General features: G+C 45.6%; 1 protein-coding gene across 1 annotated transcript in view; it reads left to right on the top strand.

Moving 5' to 3' along the window:
- The window catches only part of Xylt1 (xylosyltransferase 1), a 281083-nt gene that overhangs the window by 77490 nt on the left and 183170 nt on the right, over positions 1 to 20423 (top strand). The window contains exon 2 of the mRNA XM_005075629.4: positions 13254 to 13292. Coding sequence (XP_005075686.1) covers positions 13254 to 13292 — 39 coding nt within the window. The remainder of the gene's footprint in view (positions 1 to 13253; positions 13293 to 20423) is intronic.

Raw genomic sequence — 20423 nt, 5'->3', positions numbered from 1 at the left:
CAAGGCCATGGGCAGGGGAGATGGTTCCAATGATAAGGTGTTTACAGCATAAATGTGAGTGTCTGAGTTCATATCCCCAGCATCCTGTAAAAAGCCTAAAGCATATAGAGACAGTCATTGTCACAACACTGGGATGGAGACAAGAGGATCTCTGGAACTGTTGGCTAGCTAGTTGAGCCAAATGAGTGAGCTCCATGTTCAGGGAGAGCAATAGTGAAAGACTCTTCATGTCAACCTCTGACAAGAAATTTGCATACAAACACATATACAAGCAACACACATGCACACATACACATATATCACACCTGAGCACACACACACACTAGTATACTACAAAGCTCAATGTAGAGTCTTGTCACTCATCCATCACGATGCTCAGCATGTTTCTGTCTCATTAGAATCTTGTTTTCCTGTGAAGTCATGGCACTGTATCCTGAATATTCATTCCTGGGGCTGGGGTGAGATTGAGCTATATTGGATACGTTGTCCACAGGCAATATGGAAAGTTCTTTTGTTGTGTGGGGTTACATAAGATAAAGGCTGGCCCCTGATAGTTGAGGAGTCACAGGTTTAGTGGCTTCCCAGACACAGGTTGGTTGACAGGACTGGCTGAACAGCACAGAGTCCTTGTCCAACTCCAGGAGGCAGTAGCCATATGGTTCTTGCTGTGTCTTTGAGGCCTGTCTGCCTTCACCCCATCTGCCGACATCTCAATGAGAGGCATCCATCAAGATGCAGAGATGTCACTCAACACTGACATTGCTGCAACTACTTTTTAAAAATGCTCTGCTTGTTACATAGGTCAAAGAAGACCACGCCCAAGTGGTCTGGTTCCTTTTTCATTGCTGATTTTCAAATGACTGTGATGATAGTAAGGCTAAACCAGCCTGGCTTTCTGTTTTCTTGAGCAAGTCTCTTGCCCGTCTAAGTCATAGTTCTACCCCAGAACTCCACGTTTTCTGTAATGTGGAAGCCAATAAACACATGATGTCACAAAATACCTCCTCATTGTAGAAATATAGAAAGTAATTGCTCATGTGTCCAGACTGTAGGGGCATTTTGTTTTCTGTATGTCTGTCTTAGAGGCCTCAAACTTGCTGTATAAAGATGACCTTGAACTCCTGACCGTCTTTCAGGTGTGTCTCGACTGTTCCAGCATGCCCCTGTTTTATTAGTGATGGGGATGCATGCTAAGCAAGTGTTATGCCAACCTAGCCACATCCTTGGCTCCATGGTGAATATCATGTATCACAACTCTTCTGTGAGAGTGGACTGAAGATATAATAAAATGATGCTTCCCTTTTTATTATTGTCATTTGCTGATTGTGACACCTTTTAAAGACCAGTGAATGATAACTGGGAAGATGGCCATCATAGTGCTGGTATTGCTCCAGTGAAGCCGGGGCTAGGATGAGAAGGGGCCATGCTGGACAAGTTGTCCATGAGCACAATACACAAGGCCCTGAATTAGCCTAGCATACACTAGGTCCTGAATTAGCCCAGCATACACTAGGTCCTGAATTATATGACCAGCACTGAAAAACAAAATGACCATCATCATTGATGTCATCATCATCACCACTGACAATACTGTCAGTGTCACCAAGAAATGTAAGAAGGGTTCAAGAAGGCAGGTTGTACCTCCCTCTGCTGAGGTGTCCTGACTTCCACGTGGACTCTATATGTAGAAAGAGCATCTGTCTCCTCAGGCCCTCAGAGTAACCTCATAATTTCAGCAGTTCTCCCAGTCCAGGGAAGACCCTCCTTTCCATCCCAGAGCCTGGAGCTCACAGCTCTTTCCTCCCTGCCCTCAGAATTGTTTCTTTCCCCTCCATGGCATGCGTTGGCATTTCTGTGTGTGGTCTCTTGGAAACACTCCACCCATGAAGCAGAGCTGAATCACTCTTCCAGAGCTGGGATGTGGTGTCTTTGGTACAAAATGTGTCCTGGTATTAGAAGAGTAGAAAAGAAAGGGAGGGGAGCCTGGGAAGGCTGAGAAATTTATTTTGGCAAAACAGGATGAATCTGGGACTCTGTAACGTCTAGAAACTTGGATTCCAGGCTCAGATTTTGGCTGTGTTGGGGATCAAATCCACAGATCACATGCTAGGCAAATGACCTATCACTGGCTACATTCCCAGCCATGCTGAATTTTGATTCAGACTGGAAGTAGCCCTTAGGAAATGTACTTCTCTCCTGGCTCCCACATGACTCACCAGCAAGCAGGGGGCTAGACTGAGGTCATGGATCTGCAAATTAATCTCATAGGAAAGATGTCTATGTTTGCTCCTTTGCTGAATTGAGAATCTGAAGCCATGTCATTGCTGAGCAATACCCTCAGAGTGGGCTAGGAATATGGCTTCCTTAGTAGAGTGCTTACCTCACACCTGGGAAGCCCTGGGTTCAGTCCCCAGCACTGCACACACCAGGCATTGTGCATTCCCTTGTAATGCCCGACCTTGGGAACTGAAGGCAGGAGAAACAAACATTAAAGTTATCCTTGGCTACATAACAAATTTGAGGCCAATCTGAACTTAATGAGATGCTGTCTCAAAAACCATACATGTACACACACACACACACACACACACACACACACACACACACACACACTCATAGAAGGATGAAGCTACACACCTGCATCTCTAAGTTCTCTTCTTTTGTTTTTCTTTTGTTCTTAACCTCATATCTGGGGCTCAAATCCAAACCCCCTTTGTCCTTTGGAACAAAGCCCTTACCTACCAGTCCCCAACACCACAGAATACAGCATAGTGTCACTGAAACACCAGGTAGTAAATGAGACACTCAGTGACATTGGTTCCAGGATAGATGGCTACTGACAACTTGTTCATCCCAGGAAGTGGATGCAGAAGGAAATGCTGATGTCTGATCTCAGCTGGAGGTGTGGTTTGTGTTTCTGTCTCCTGGCAGATGTCCTTCCGTGCATAACTGGATGGCCACATGCAGAAGCCCAGGAGGATGCTCTGTCACTGGGCAGAGGCTGAGCTTGGGACATAGTAGGGCCACTTTGTGGGTCAAAGTGATTCTTAAAACAAAGGACATTGTAAAGTGACAGTAATTATCTTCAAAGGATGACATTGTGACTTTGCCACTCTGGGCTAAAGCTGAATCAGGCTGTGGAACACCGTTTCAGTCAGTTCACAGCAAGGATGAGAGACAGTTGTTGCCATCATTATTGTTGTTCTCGAGTGTGCAAGTGTGTGTTTTTGTATGTATATGCCCTGTCACATGAGTGAGTGTGCACATGGAAGCCATAGGTAGACCTCAGGTGCTGTCCCTCAGGACCCACTTACTGTATGCTTAGGATCTCTTTCAGGCACATGGAGCTCTTTGTAGGCTACACTGGTTGGCCAAGGATCCCCAGAGACCCTCCTGTGCCCACCTCCCCAGCTTTTTACATGGCTCTGGGGAATGAACTTAGGGCTTTATGCTTGTGGGGCAGATATATTTTTCTGACTGGCACCTCAGTCCCTGTTATTTAAGTGTCACAATCATTAGCTCAAAGATTCACACTGAGGAATTGGGGAGAGCTGGTACTAGGAACATTTGATCCAAACCTCTAGTCCTTGTAGGTTCCTAGTAGGTACTGACCATTAAACTATGACATGTGGCTAGTGATTCCCATTGATCATGTGGTTGAACCACTGAGGACACTTTGTCTCATAGTGGTCAACAGGTATGTCCATGTCACTGAGCTCTATAGGCCAAGTGCTGGCTCTGACATTGCATCAATTGCTTTTCCACAGATGGGACTAACTTCCTTTGAGGCCAACAGAATGGAGGATGGTTTCATAGGGTCCATCTATAGTTCTCTGTTGATTCTGGGATGTTGCTGAGGCAAGGGTATCATTCTGGTAGGAGCATGGTGAGGCTGTTGACCTAATGGTGAGCAGGAAGGGTTGGGGGAAGTGGGAAGGAAGGAGAGAGGTGGGGGACAGAGACATACCCAGAGGGACAGAGAGACAAACAGAGACAGACAGACACACACACAGGCAGAACAGGGACAGAGAGGGACACATACAAAGAGAGAGAGAGAGAGCAGAGAGAGAGAGAGAGAGAGAGAGAGAGAGAGAGAGAGAGAGAGAGAGAGAGAGAGAGAGAGAGAGAAGGAAATACCTTACCTGCTTCTTTTAGCTAGGCATCACCTAATATTTCTTGTTCAAATACTCTCCAAATCACATTGCTAGCTAGGAACCAACTCTTCACTATATGAGCCTTTTGGAGAGTCACTTCAGAACCAAACCATAAGAGGTACCTACTAATGGTCCATGCTGGGCAAATTACTTCTTCAAGCATAAATTTCACTATCTGTTAAATGGGCTTTTAATGTTACCTCCCAAACATGAACTATCAGTGGCCTGCTTATTAGCACAGGGCCTTAAATTCAGGACATATGACCTTATTTATTTGTTATGGTGTGGTGAGTGTGTGTGTGTTTGTGTGTGTGTGTGTGTGTGTGTGTGTGTGTGTGTGTGTCTACTTGTCTGTGGGAGCAATTGTTAATGAAGGTATTGCCCAGGCCTGGAGGTTGCCAGGTGTCATCCCCTGTTATTTCTCCTCAGAGTCTCTCACTAAACCTCACTGGCTACACTGGCTGCCGGCAAGCCCTGAGATCCAACTGTCCCTATTCCCTGCCCCAGTGCTAGGGTTACAGTGCACACTGCTGCACCTGGTTTTTAGGTAGGTGCTGGAGATCCTCAGCCTTGTCTAGCAAGCACTTTGTCACTGGAGTCATCTCCCCAGCCCACCACTTCCTGTTCCAAGACAAGATTCCTTGTTGAACCCAGAACTCACGGATTCACTTAGACTGGTTAGCCTGGAAACCTCTGCAATCCCCTTGCCTCTGCCTCTCCAGAGATGGGATCCCAGGCACGTGTGCTGCTTCTGGCTTTTACATTGATGCTGGGGATCCATGCTCAGATCCTCATGCTTGGACAGCAAACACTTCACTGACAGCCATTCCCAGGTCCACATCTTCTTAAGGAATAATAGACCCTCTCAGGTACAAACAAAATTTTGCATACCAGAGGTAGATGGTCTTCTTAACCATTTATGTTCCAGGGTCCACACACTAAGGTATGGAGGCATTATGAGGTGACTGAGTAACCATGAAGCCATACTCTGTGATATTGTCCAAGGCTGTGGACGATGAACTCCCTGCATCACTGGCTTGAGCTTCATAATATAGACCATTGGAGGGATTTGGAGTAAAACAGATGGAAAGAATGATATACAGGAAGGAGATCTATTCATGTTTAAAACTTCTTTAATTTGGAAGTTGTGAGAGGGAGACTAGTGTGCCCTGTGGCTATAGCCTGTCCATGTTAAAGCACTGCAATGACCCTTCCCCTCTCTATGGGGTTTCTGGTTTTTCACCTCTATTCTATTTGAATGTGAGTTATCACTTTGCAGCAAGGTGTGTTCTGTGTGAATCTGGCCTGGAGCCAAACACACCTCAGAGATGTGACAGGGAGAGTGTGTCCCTGACATCCCTTCCTCATCACTCAGTACCACTTGGCTGCCATGTGCCTTGTCTTCATCACAGGGGAGGGGCATAGGTGAAAGAGGTCACCAGGGAGATCCCATGGAGATTTGGAGAGAAGTGATTGCTGTGTTTAGGCTTGAGAAAAAGGTGAGAAGAAACCACATACCCCTAGGGAGGAAGCATGGAAAAGAAGATATCCATGGGCAGTTACCATGGGGCAGGAGAGACACCTTATCCCTCAAAGTGGGGAGGAATAGACAGCCAGAGTGCTGTAGAAAATTCCTCGTGACGGGACAAAGATGCCACCAGCATCAGAAGTGTTAGGAGTCATGTGTGCAGAAGACACTCAGTGGCCAACTGAGTAGAGTTCTGTCTTTTGTCACTTCACCTGCCCTGTATCTCCGGATACAGGGCAGAGGCCCTTGGGATCTCTTTAGGTGAGAATGGCCCAAGGGCATTAAAAAAAACGTAGGTCCTTTGAACCCCGCTTAAAACACCTTAAGTGACCTCCTACCTTGGGAAACAGAAGTTAAAGGATCCATGCCTGGCATCAGAGAAACCAATTCTCTGGTCCTGACTCCTGCCCTTCTGATCACTGTTTGTGAATGAACTATTCCCACTATAAGTATCTATGACAGGGGAACAGATCCTGCCTCCTCAGGCAGGGCTACGACTAGTACACCTGTCTGGCACACAAACAGCACTTGAAAAGACTTAGTGATTTTTTTTGTACATTTCCTTGCTGGGATGGAGTCAGTTAGTCAGTGTCTACAGTAATTTGTGTTTCGGAAGAATTGTGGACAGAAGTGTCTGTCCTGCCTGGTCCCACAACCGTTTAGCCTCAAATAAACACACAGAGGCTTATTTTGATTGTAAACTGGTTGATGGCTCAGGGTTCTTATTAGCTAGCACTCTCTTAATTATTAACCCATTTTTATTAATCTGTGTATCCCAAAGTGGTCTTGGCTTACTAGTGATGCCTGGACCTCTTGCTCCCTCTGCAGCTACATGGCGTCTCTCTGAGTTCCTGTTTCCAGAATTCTCCTAGTCTGATAGCCCTGTCTATACTTCCTGCCTGAATATATCCTGCCTGTCCACTAGCTGAAACAGCTTTATTCATCAACCAATAAGAGAAACATATATTCACAGCACACAGAAGGACATCCCCAGGGATATGTCAATGTGTTCATTAGTCTAGCACACAAAAAAGGGATGATTATTTTTGAACTAATAAGCATTTTCTTTTTCCATATTGTGTCTCACTGGGTAGCTCCAGGTAGCCTAGGATTCTCTATATAGACCAAGCTGGCCTTAAACTCACAGAGACCCAAGTGAATACTGGGATTAAAAGCATGCACATGTTTTTTTTATTAAAAATTTTTATTTTTAAATTTAAATTCAAATTAGAAACAAGGTTTCTTCACATGTTAATCTCACGTCCCTCTCCCTTTCCCTCCCCTCCTCCCACCCCCTCCCACCACCCACCCAATACCCCCTCCTTTCCCCAGGGAGGGTGAGTTCTTCCATGGGGGTGTCCATAGTCTGTCATTTCATCCAGGACAGGGCCTAGAACCTCTCCCAAGAGTCCAGGGTGAGAGTGCATCTCTCATTGTGGGATGGGCACCCAATGTCCATTTGTATGCCAGGAAATAAATACTGGTCAACTACCAAAGACCCCATAGATTGCCTAGGCCTCCTCACTGACACCCCCATTCAGGGGGTCTTGATCAGTCCCATGCTGGATTCCCAGGCATCAGCCTAGGATTCAAGAGTTAACCCTTGTCAGGTCAGCTGTTTCTGGGGGTTAAACCAGCCCAGTCTTAATCCCTTTGGTCATCAGTCCTCCCTCTCTGTTACTGGCTTTCTTGAGGTCAGCTCAGTGCTTAGCCATGGGAGTCTGCCTCTTCTTCCATCAGCCACTGAATGAAGGTTCTGTTTCCCTAACTCTCCAGCCATGGGATTGTAGGCTGGCACTCCCCAGATCCATGTCTAAAATCCATATATGAGAGAATACATGCCATGTTTCTCTTTTTGTGACTGTGTTACGTCACTCAGGATGGTTTCTTCTAGCATGCACATGTTTTAAATACCCGTTTTAATGGCATGTTCTGGAAGACTGCCGATGTCAGCGGTTTTCTGCTCTCAAAGAGTAGGGCACTGCATTCCTAGGTCTGTCTAGATCACTCTAGCTTTGTACCTGTTAGGCCAGAATATTTATTAGGAATGCCTCCACACGTCCCACACAGTAAGTTCTGTGTTCCACATTCACAGCGACTAGGAGGGAAGCTAGTCTCTTCTGTTCTGTATGGTTCACCTGAGGTCACTCTCTGCTGTCTGGTGTAGTTTGAATGGAGTCCATTCAGCATGGAGGCTCTAACCCCCAGTACCTCAAAATGTTGCTGCACTTGGAGACAGATTCTTTAAAAAGATGAAATGGCACCTTGGTGGGGGGGTCTGCTGTGCTGTCATTGCATGAAGAAGAGGTTTGTTACAGAGACACCCAGGAAGCATCAGAACAAAAGCTACATGAGAGGGTAGTAAGAATGGACCTCTGTAAGTCAATGGAGACTCCTTCAAAGCAAGCCTATAGCGCCTTGACTTAGGGCTCCAGACAGTGTGGAAATGAACACCTATTATTTGTATTGACCACTCCGTGTGTTGCCATGACAAGTCAAGTAAACTAATAGAGTGATTAAGCATGATTTGAACTCAGAACTGACCTCTGACCTTCCCTTTCTTCCCTTGCGCCCTCTTTGCCCTGTGCCAGGCTCTGACACATACCCTTTTGGAGGCATTTTAATTTGGAAGTGACTTATCCCCCCAGCCTCATGGGTTGGAAGACTTAATTCCCAGAGGTGGGGTTGAGGAACTTTCTGGAGGCAGAGCCTAGCTGAAAGAAGTGGATTGCTGATGAGGGAGTGAAGGAGCCTTATTTCCTACCCTATTTCTAGTGAAAAATGTAGCTTCTGGTCCACCAAGATGCAAGGAGTCACACCCATAAGTCTCTGCTTCCATGAACGCCACTGTGCCTTCCTATCTTCTCACAGAGCATCCCGAGCCGTGAGACATCCTCCTCCCTCCATTGCTTCTGTTGGGTATTTTGTCACAGCAATGAGGAAAGTAATACAGAGGGCTTCTGACTTGGTATCCAAACTCAGCTTCTACCTGTTGGCCTCTGGCAAACCCATGTCTCTGGAATGTTGGGATATTTGGGGATGAAGTGTTTAGTCCTTCTCTATCTGTGATCCCATGAAGAGTTCTGGGATCTGCACAGGTCCTTGGTGCTGGATAACTAAATTAAAGGCACTTTTTAATTTCCTTTTTAAGACAAGGTCCTATGTAGCTCAGGCTGGCCTTGACCTGAGGATGACCTTGACCAAACTTCCAGTCTTTCCCTAGCTTCCACATGCTGGGATTGCAGGCGTGTAACTTCATACCCAGGTTGTATGGTGCTGACAGTCAAACCCAGGGCTTTGTGTATGATGGTAAGCACAGTACCAGCTGAGCTCTACCCCCATTAAAGCATGTCTCCCCGGTAGAAGGTTTTCAGTTCTACCCACAATCAAAGGGTTCGCAGTGAGAGAGAGCCACTCTTCAGACACATCTCATGGAAATGGCTGAGACTCAGGGTGTACTGTAAGGGCCCATTGACTACATAGGTCTTGTGTGGAAGACATGAGTCATTGTCACCTCCACCCCAAGCTGTTGCCTAACATCCAATAACAAACGGCCTGTGATGTCCTTAGAGCAAAACCAAAAGCCCAGAAATGCCTGGAGCAGACTTGGGGTTCCACTCCCTACTTTCACTCCTGAAGTTCAATTGCTTGTTAGAATCTGATCTGTTGTCCCTCTCCATGAACTAGATGATGTTTGAGTTCAGCTTCCTGCTCTTATGAACAAGACTTGTGATGGTCAGATGAGTTTCATTTCTCTAAGACTGCAATCGGACTCTCTTCTAATTGAACAGTTAGCAAGTGTACACAAGAGTCTCTCTGACTCGTGCCTGGCTTCCTTGTGGTGACTGGAAGCACAGTGCGAGCTGATGGCACAGAACTCAGGAAGCACATGTGGCCTGATGTGGCTAGCTCCTCAAGTTCCCTCTGTGGTAGAGATTGAGCTTTATTTTCAGTTATGACACCTGTGTTCATTTCTTTCCATGGTATTTACCATCTAAAAACACCATGTATACAGATGCTCAAGGATGTGTGTGTGTGTGTGTGTGTGTGTGTGTGTGTGTGTGTGTGTGTGTGTGTCTCGGGTGTTTGATGAGATAGTAATGCTTATTGTTGAATGTATATCTCCGGTAGATACGAGTATCAAAGTGCCGGATGGCTTTCTCCAAGTTGGGCTACATTCTCACAACCACAGAGCGTGTCTCCAGGGAGCAGTAAGGAATGAAGGTCATTAATTCACTCTCCTCCATTCTCCAGTTGCCTTCTCCAACTTGTCTTTTGCAGTAGGTGCCTTAAGGGCTTTCCTGAGCATAGGAGATTCTGTGGTCCTGTGTCCTCATTACAATTCCAGAAGCACTCCACTGGATTGGGCAAGCACGTTGCAAATTCCCCTTTGGTCTCCTGAAGCCTTCTCTCTGACAGACAGGAATTTACTCTACTGTAAACCTAAGAGTCCCAATTTAGACAGACACGATGGATTAGGCAGACGGCATCATTGACCCAGTTCCACTTGGTTAGGCTTTCCAATTAAGGAGGCTGTTACTGTGAGTGAGACCTCACCAATATGCAGTCATACCTTGAATCCTCAGGACCCAGCTGGTTAGGGAGAGTCTCACATTTCCAGTGTGCACCCAGAGAGGAGAGGGAAGTGTGGTTGGCATGAGAACAGCCTAGTGCTAATGATGCAGGCCCTTGTGAGTGCTTCATCCTCTTCCTGGCCAGTTAATTAAGATGCTAAATAAGGACCCTTTGTGCTCCCTCTCCCAGAAGCTTTTGAAATAAACCTTGGACTCCTGACTGTGTGTGACAGCGTCTGTGATTTTGAAACTCCAGATAAAGAGTAGATGCTGTGCTGTGTTAAGGGACCAGTCACTTGGTGTCATCCACATAGTTGGCCAAGATTTTCCTTGGCTTTCCAAGAAAGGTTTTTCCCAGTGAAGTTGTTCTTCGGAGTTCAGGATGGCATTCCCTCTTTCTTCCCTGTCTTGGGATTCTGAGCAATGAAGCATAAGCCCCACACAATAGCCAAATGGGCCGTGAAGCACGACTTAATTAGTCTGGGCATTCACCCAATGCCCCGTGCAGCACTAGCTAGGATTTGGCTTTGGAGAAGGTGGCTAATTTTGAGACTGAGCTACAGCTTCTTCTGTCCGGACTTAAATCTTGATGAATATGGGCAGAGGGACAGTTAGAATAGATAAGCAGGCTCAGGCTGATGGTGGCATGGAAAAGGAGCTGTGTGCTCTCACAGTGTGAGTCAAACAGGGTCTGCTACACAGAGTCTGCTGCCATCCACAGGATCTGTTGCTGGAGGAGTGAACTGGGTCCTGCCCTGTGTGGCTGCTCAGCAGGGAGCCAGGCTCAGCTCTCCAGCATTGCACATCATTGATCATACAAGTAATGCATGTGCAGCTAGAGGCGCCTCTGTAAGGTTAGGTGGAATAGTGAGGCTGGGTCCCCACCCTAAGTAAATCAATAAACATTGAGTTCTGGTGGGTCATAGCTGAATGCTATCCTGGGAAAAGGGCAGGAGAGGCAACGCTGGGATGGCCTGAACTGTTTCTCTAAGACCCCCTCATCAGTTTCTTGTCGGTCAGTTTGCAGTGTGGCAGAGTGACAGAAAACTGTCCCCTAGTGTGTTCCTGAGTGCGAGGACTAACTGTGCCCAGCTAGTGTGAAAACCAGAGTGAGTGAGGTGTCTTCCTTGGCAATGTCCCTGAGCTGTGCCAGGGAAGTGCTGGGGCTTGGACTCAAAACCTGGAATTGGGGCAAGACAAATTCTTCACCTTCAAGAAACGTCTCGAGGTCAAAATGTGCCTGAGACTATACCTCAAATGTGCCACGAGGAAAATAATTGCCAAACAGGGATCAAGAAAGCAAGTGGGGTGGTTGGCAGTGTGTTCCTGTAATCCTGGTAAGAGAATGACCATGGGTTTGAGTTTAGCCTGGGCTACATAGCAAGTATCAGGCTACAAAGAAAGACCTTGTGTCAGAAAAATAATACAAAAATTGTTTAAGGGAAGCAAGTGGAATTAGGCCTGATGATGCAAGACTGTGGGCCCAGCAGTTAGGAAACTGAGGCAAGAGGAATACAAGTTCATGGCCAACCTGGATTACAGGGAGTTCCAGCAGGCTAGCATAAGCAATTTTCTGAGACCATACCTCAAAATTCAAAGAGAGGGGTGGTGAAATGATGAGGCCCTATGTTTAGTTTAATCCTCTCTCTCTCTCTCTCTCCATCCCCCCCCTCTCCATCCCCCCCCTCTCTCTCTCAGAAAACAAGTAGCCGTTTCTTTATTCATAATGCTTAAAGAAGGGTAGCCTGGTGCCAATTTGCATGGCTTCCTAGAAGCCTATATTAGAAAATCTGCTTTGACAGACCCAAGCTTGGAATGGGATTTCTACACAGGGCCTTAAAAGCATGGCCATTCTCTGTCGAGGGAGCCAAAAGTGATTTTCCCAGAATCATGAACACATATGATGGTTAAGTTCCGAGCAGACATGATGTAGGCAAAAATAGCCTTTATGTGCTGGATTTCCTGTTTTCCTCGGAAACCACTGGAGGAAGGAATGCCATCACCTCCTATTAGTCCTTGCCTCCTCCATCTGTCCCTCCCCCAACCCAGAATTCATGCTTAGTGACCCCAGACTTTACCACCCAGCATCCCCAGTCAATTGGCTTTTGTCAACACTGAGTGAATGGGATGTTTCTCTGGCCTGAAAAGATCTTTCCTGGACTGCTGGAATGTGCTACTCACACAGGACTCAGCTCCTCCTTTTCTGTCTCTTTCTCACGTCTTTCAGTCTTGCAAGATTAGACGTAGTCTCACAATCTTGCTATGAACCAGATCTTTGTATTTATGTCTAATTCTCTTATGAACCCAAGTCTCTTTCACATGGGGGTGGGGTGGGCACTGAACACACTGGAGATGTATGGGAAAGGTGCTTTTTCTTTTCCATGTGTGTATACTATTTGTGTGTGTGTGTGTGTGTGTGTGTACATGTGTGTGTACACATTCTTAGGCATACCTTGTAGGTACACGGTGCATGTGCATGTTGATACAAATGTGTGGGTGTCAGAGGACAATCTCAAACATCATTCCTCAGGAGCCACCCACCCTTTTTTGTGAAGGGTCTCTCACTGGCCAAAAAGCACCAAGTAGGTTAGGCTGACTGGCAGTGAACCCTGGGGATCTGCCTGTTGCTGTGCCCAGCTCTAAGATTGGAAGTGCACACCCCCTTCCTAGCTTTTTATACCAGTGCTCTAACAGGGACCTCACACTTGTGGAGCAAGCACTGTACCAACTGAGCCTCCTCTCACCCCCTTCTTCTTAGTGCCTCATTATCTTCTTATGGACAATCTGTTCTCCCATTGCTTAGCTATGGAAAGGAGTGCTGCGATTCAGCAGGGGGCAGACTGGCTCAGGTTCTGGCATCATCAAGAGAATGGAGAAGACAGAGTCTGCCTGCGGGCCCCACCCAACTGGGATATCAGACTGGGTTGAAAGCTATGTTCAGGTTGGAAACTCCCCTCATCTTACCATTTATGAGTGTTTTCTCCTTTTTCCCCACAGGATCCACACCCAAGTCCACTGGTTACCCTGGAGACCCAGGTGAGTGCCTCTCAAGGTCCTGTGACCAGTGCTTTGTGGCAGTCTCTGTGTAGACTCAGAAGGGACAGACAGGCATATCACCACGATGCCCTATTGCTCCATTTGTGTGATTTGGGTGTGTGGTGTGTACAGCCAGGTGCAACCATGCTGGCTGATTGTGCATACATGTGTAGAATTCTGCATACATGCACGTATTCACAGGCAGGTCACTGAAGACATCCCCCACCCAGTGACCCCAAGAGAGTGACTGCAAAGGAGAGCAGAGACAGAGGAATGTCTGGCCATAGATGGTCCTATTCCAGGGCTCTGGACTTGACAGACGCTGTCCTTGGTGGTTGGTGCACAATACTACTGGAAATGGTGGCCGTCCTGCTAGACTCGTTCAGTGCTGCAAGGGAGACTGGGGTCCCTCTTGGGATTCTTAGTTTCGTTAACAGAGAGAATTTAAGAATGGACTCAAATAGAAGCTTGGAAACAATTTATAGAGTTTAAAAGAAAGCCCTCAGGAAGACAAGCTGGGAAGCTTGGTAGCTGTCCTGAGGAGAGAAACAGAAGAGAGACATGCCATCTGAGTTAAGACAGCATAGACATCAGCTGAGTGGAAGACAAGCCGTCACACAGTGGGGAGAGTGAGGGCTTTGGACCAAGAGTGCAAAAAAGAAAAACAAAGTACCAGAGAAAGTGTTTGGGCTCCCATTGACACCTGAGAGAAAGAGGCGGGGCAGAAGACAGAGGGAAGTCACATAGTTCTGAGTCCTGACTGAGAAAATTGGGCAGACCCAAAGGAACTGCATGGTGACTTGTAGGGACTGCACTAAGGGGCAAAAAATCTGGGAAGAAAAAAGTCCATTATCTCTTTAAAGGGTTAATTATTCTTCCTATCACTTTAGCATGGCTTAAGGTGACTTGCCTTTCAGAAGGGTTGTCTCTTGGCCAGGTCATTGGCCTTCCCAAGTGGATTAACTCTTAAGGGATCAGACAATGACAGGTCTCCACTCAGAGACAGAGTCCAGTCTTTTGACTGGCAGGTAACACCTTTCCCTTAATGGGCCTTCAATGATACTGCAATAAGGCAGGAAGTTGCACTTTCTGTCTGCTTGGGTACTGGAACATTCTGAATGATCTCAATAGCAATGGTGTTTCTGTGTGGGGCTGATGACCCATGGGTCATGTCTTCTTTGTGGGTACCTGCCCCAGAGCCACTGAGATCCAGGTAGAATTCAGTTCTGTGTCTTCTAGCCTTGTGGCATTGGTGAGGTTGTCATTCCTTCTCCATCTAGAAAATGTCACCTGGCAGAGTCCTAGTGAGGTTCACAGGAAATAATCAGAACATCAGAGGTCCATGGGGAGCTTGTATAAGCGCTTATACCACAGTACTGCAGACTTTCCTACTACCATCGAAGCTGAGATATGTCTGAATTAGTGGCCTCCTTAGCTTGATGGCTTGATTAGATATCGAAGAGAAAAGGAAGACAGGCCGGACCACCTTTGGAGCCCCAGAAAGAGCACTTTCCAGGGGTCAGACACAGTAAAACATATTGAACACTTCATGGATGAGTAACAGCACTTTGGGGGACTTCTGCTGCATGCTGGTAAATGCCACCTGCCTTCCCCTGCCTTCCCTCAGCCCTGGATCCTAACCACTCAGCAGCATCTCTGCTTGAGTCTTCCCAATGAGACCTAAGAGAGTCACAAACCCACCTTGCTTCAAAGTGGCCTGACTGTTTCTCTGTGCTTGTCTGTCCTCCTGTCCCTAGGTGTAAACCAGTATAGATGCCCTAGGGAGGAGCAGGCCCCAGGGATGGCAGAACAGGGCAGATGGTGCATCTCTCAGCAGGAGAAAGATCTCTTGACTTCTCCTGCTTTTGCTCATTCTTCACACACCCCTTTAGACTGGGCATAGAGTAAATTCACTCATTGTCTCTGTGAGTGAATTTTATCTATTGAATTAAGTACCTAATAGTTTGTTTTTTCCTTAACAGAATTCACTGGACTCTAAAACCATACTAAGCCAGTAGTTCTCAACCTGGGCATAATTTTAATGTTTAGGGAATATTTGCAAAGGTTGTGAAGACACTTAGGGTTGTCTCATACAGGGGCACCAGTTTATCCCTTGGTGATGGGGTTGAGGCTCATTAATACGTAAGCAGCCAGTATATCACAAGCTTCAGGCAAATGAGAGGCTTTGTCTTAGGAAAAAAACAAGTGAAAAACAAAAACAAAAAAACACTGGGTGGTGGTGGCTCATGCCTTTAATCCCAGCACTTGGGAAGCAGAGGCAGGCTAATCTCAGTGAGTTCTAGGCCAACCTGGTCTAAAGGCACCAAGGAATAGTATCTGAGGTTGACATATCGCTTCCACATGAGAAGTAATTATTTCCCACAATTGGAAAGATCCCATCCAAGGTTCCAGTGAGGTCAAAGTTTAAAGACATTGTATCATCAGTACTAGCAGTGAAATCACAACTTTAAAGAGTTATGTCTGTGTATATGCAGATATGAATATATATCTATACACATACACACACACATATATATATATACATATATATGGATATTTGTGTTATATTGAGTAAATTCTAAATTACAAAAATAAAATTAAAGCACTCCTTTGGGTATCCTCCACAACCATTTCTGTGAATTCCCAGATGTTATGTTTCCCACTTTGGAAAGTATCTGCCTCCCTGTCTACTCTGGATGTCAAGATAACTCCCAGGGTGGGTTGTGAGGTAGAATGTGGAACGATAACTCTCCTCTCTTTACTCAACCCTTCCCCAGAAGGCAACATCTTCTGCTCAAGAAAGCTGTGACAAGCAGTCCGTGTCCAGAGGCCAAGTCTTCTCCCTTACGCTTGGCCGTCTCATCATTCCCTTTGCTCTGGACTTTAACCAGTCAGCTCCTCAGAACCTCTGTGGGAAGAATGGCAGGTGCCCATGGCTTTGGAAAGCATGCCACGAAGGGGCAGAGCCCCTACATAGTGGCCACTATTAAGGTTCTGTGAGCTCCAGGGACCCGAGTCTCAGTGTTGTACAACATCAAGCACACACCTCTGGGGAAGGGTTCTGTTAGTCCTCAGCAATGCCCCCATTGGTCTCATCTGGTGCACAGTCTTTGGGTGGTGGGAGATGTAGGATGCTGTCTTTATGACTTCAGACTTTTCATGTTAGAGGAGCATTGTAGCGGGTGGGAAGAGATAACATCACTTGCTAAAGGCCTTGCTCTAGAGCCCACATAAGGAAAATAAATAGGGACATTCCAGTGCTCCTGTAATCCCAGAACTTGGAAGGCAGAGATAGGTGGGTCCCTGGGGCTCATTGGCCAGCCAACATATACTACTTGATGAGCTCCAGACCAATGAGACCCTCTCAAGTTGACCACTGGCCTCTACACATATACACACACACAGCATTTGAACCCCAAAAAAGTACAAATATTTTTTGTGACTTGCCCCAAGGCCATATGTGACTTGTACTGGGCCTCAGCCCATCATCACAAGATATATAATGGGATTCTGCCAAGCTGCCTTCCATGAAGCAGGTCAGGCATGAAGAATAAGCTAGGTTTTCTGTTAAAAAACAAAACAAAACAATGTGCCATAAGCAAGGTGGCAGGTGTGAAAGTCTTGGAAGAACTCATCCTGCAGAGGCAGCATTTATATGAATTCTGAGCCCTGGCTAGGTTCTCTTTTCCCCTCATAATGCCTTTTCTGCTCTCAGTGGCATTGTCTGCTGTATCTTAGAGTCCAGGACCCTAAGTGTGTGTATTGGACACCACAATGAACCATGTCCTTGCATCACACATGTAGAATATGACTTTGCTGACAGTTCAGGTTGAACAGGATCTCAGGTCACCAATATAACCACTTACTTCCTGCATCCCACATTCCTTGATAATAATTACAGAAGTCCTCACCCATGACCTGGTATATCTCTCTTCACACAGTTATGTGGTATTGGGGGAGATGTGTCAGCTGGTCATTGAGGGTCATCTTATGCTCTCTGCCATCAGCATAGTGGAACTTTGCATCTACTGGTAGTAGTAGGATTCTCTGCTTAATAGTCAGATTAATATCATGAAGTCCAAGTAATGTCCAAGTAATTGGTGTCATATTTCTCTGTAGCACATTGCTCCTGTAGATGTCTCAAGTAAACTCTGCTTGGCAGTGATGACCACTGATCTGGTCTCTGGATAGACGTACCTGGGAACCAGATGACTTAGGAATAAAAAAGTAAAACAGCAAAAAACCTGAAATGACTTTAAATTTGGTTAGTGGTCTGGAATCATTATTGTCATTCATATTACTATTCACACTATTACTAGATTGAGTTTCCATATGAGGCACTTAAGGGTCTTAAAAGTCAGGTAGCTTGCCCAAGGTCCCACAGAAGGGACATTGCAGTGGTTGAGTGTGAGACTCAAAGTCATATGACATCAGAATCTTTTCTTGCAGGCTCTGTTTTATTAGGTTAGAGAATAAAATTGCCATGATCAGTAGAAAGATTTGCTAATGCTTAGACAAAGCTAGACATACCATTTCTGGTGTTTATAAACCACTGTCTGTGGGTATACTTAGATGGGGGTGGGTGGGTATATTGGTGATAAAGAGCAGGCAGATAGTGTCTTAGTTACTATTCTATGCTATGAATAGACACTGTGACTAAGGCACCTTAGACAACAAAGGATTTTAACCTTCCTAATGCTGTGACCCTTTAGTACAATCTCTCATGTTGTAGTGACCCCCAAGCATAAAATTATTTTGTTGCTATTTCATAACTGTATTTTTGTTACTGTTATGAGTCATAATGTAAATATCTGATATGCAGGATATCTGATATACAACTACCATGAAAGAGACATTCAACCCTCAAAGGGGTCACAGCCCACAGGTTGAGAACCACTACAAGTCTAGACCAACTTAACTGATAGTAGTCATGGGTTAAGAACTGCTGTTATAGAAGAGTTTGTTTGGGTCTTACAGTTTCAGAGAACGAGTTTATAACCATCATGGAGTGGAGCGCGGCAGCAGGAATACAGACGCGATGCTAGAGCAGTAGCTGAGTGCTTTTTTATTGATTCAGAAGCACAAGATAGAGGTCACACCAGGAATGACATAGGGTTTTGAAACCTCAAAGCCTGCCCCCAGTGACAGCTCTTCCAACAAGGCCACGCCTCCTAATCCTTTCCAAACAGTTCCACCTAGTGGGGACTAAATCTTCAAACATATGAGCCTATGGATGCCACATTCTTATTCAAACTTCCACAGGTAAATGTAAGATAGATAGAGAGATAGATGATGCATAGGTAGACAGACAGAAGGATATATGCATAGATGGATAGATAGACAGAGCGAATTATTTGCACTAGTATCCACAACTGCACTTAGATATGTAGGTAGAGGTGATGATGAACAGGTATTTAGCTGGATGGATATAGACAGATAGATGTATAGATAGATAATGACAAATAGATTCATGGATGGGTGAATACATAGACAAAGGGATTGCTATACTCAAAGAATATTTTTATTTTTGTCACGCAGGCTGCCATAAGGCCTGTGGGTAAACAGCTTAGGCTGCAGACACAATAAAAAAAATTCATTTCAGAACAACAAAAAATAGACTGTCTCCCTGAACATCAATAATGTTGTGATAAATCTGAATGCTTATTTGATTCTTTTTCATTGATCCTCAAGGGGGACTATCATTTCTGAACCTACTCCAATTGCCTTGGCCTCTTGTCATTTAATTTCACCTTCTCCACATGCTGACTCCTACCCCCATAGCCCCTCAGTTGATTAGTAAATGGCTCCAACTCAAATGCACAGACACCTGGGGAGCTGTCCTGAAGGAGCTCTTTTGTAAAGATCTGTCAATCTGGGTATTTCTGAGGTTGGCTCTCTCAGAGGGGAACAGAACTTCATTTACATGTAGATCTCTCAGGGCCTGGAGATCAAGGACAACAGGAGAGAAGTCACTGCTTGTTCAGTTTTCAGATCTAACCAGGTACTTGAATTCCTTTGATCAGCTAAGTGGGGGCACAGAGGGAGGGAATGACAGTCACATTATTTAAAGATGTAACTAAGGCCAGGGGGATTACAAACAAAGCCAGGCAATGTAAAAGGGAATGAAAGCTTAAAAATTATAATGTGTAATCCATTCATCTTGGCTTATTCAATAAATAGCTCCGAGGCCACACAGAGGCCAGGCCTTGTGTGAGACATCAAGGATGTGACAGCAAGTGAGGCAGAAGGCTTCTGCCTGGAGCATCATGTTGGAAGAATCAGATGAGAAATGTGCAAGCCTGTGATCATGCCCTTAATATCGGTAGTGAATGGAACGAGCCACTTGTGTTTATAAGAGAGAAGGTGAGCAGGAGGGATTTGCTCAGCAAAGTCTCTCTCAGGACATGAGAGTTTTGTTTTGTTTTTACTGATACAGAGGAGAGAGGCTAATTATATAGCCCAGGTTGGTTTTGAACTCTTCATCCTCCTGCCTCAGTCCTCCAGTATTGGACCAATTACACTCCATGGGATGCGTGCTTTGAGCTTGGAGCTGACATAGTCAAGAGATTGCTAAGAGATGGCAGTAATCACATTCCAAAACGTTTGCATGTTCTGTCTGGGTGCCTATAGCAATAATGCCACTTTTCCTTAGGATCAATTAAACAGTGTGAGCTGTTTCAAATTCCTTCAGTGCTTTGTGTCATCATAATGTCAAGATGGATAAAGAACTGCCTTATCAAGCGAGCCAGAATGAAGGATGATAAATGAGAGGGAAAGAGAAGAGACTTAAATTCCCAGCCATCAGGTCATTGGTCATAAGACTGTCTGTCCAGTAGGAGGGAGTTTGGGGCCTCAGTGTGTTGTGCTCATATGGGGACTGATATCGGGAATCTTGAAGATGACTGCCATTAGCTAAGTTATGGACGTCTGTGGATATTAACTTGAGTTTCATCATATAACCAGTAGTTCTCAACCAAGGTTATGTTGGCCAGCAGAGGGTGTTTGGTTATGACTAGAGACAGGTTTACTGTCAAAACTCAGAGACAGGGGGTGCTATTGACATCTTGTAGGTAGAGAGCAGGGATCTGCTAACCATTTGAAAATGCATGTGACAGTCCCCCTCCTTCCAAA

This window comes from Mesocricetus auratus, unplaced genomic scaffold, assembly GCF_017639785.1.
Source record: "Mesocricetus auratus isolate SY011 unplaced genomic scaffold, BCM_Maur_2.0 Super-Scaffold_4256, whole genome shotgun sequence".
Taxonomy (NCBI): Eukaryota; Metazoa; Chordata; class Mammalia; order Rodentia; family Cricetidae; genus Mesocricetus; species Mesocricetus auratus.
Note: the sequence above shows the minus strand (reverse complement) of the source record. Positions and strands in the feature narration are given on the sequence as shown.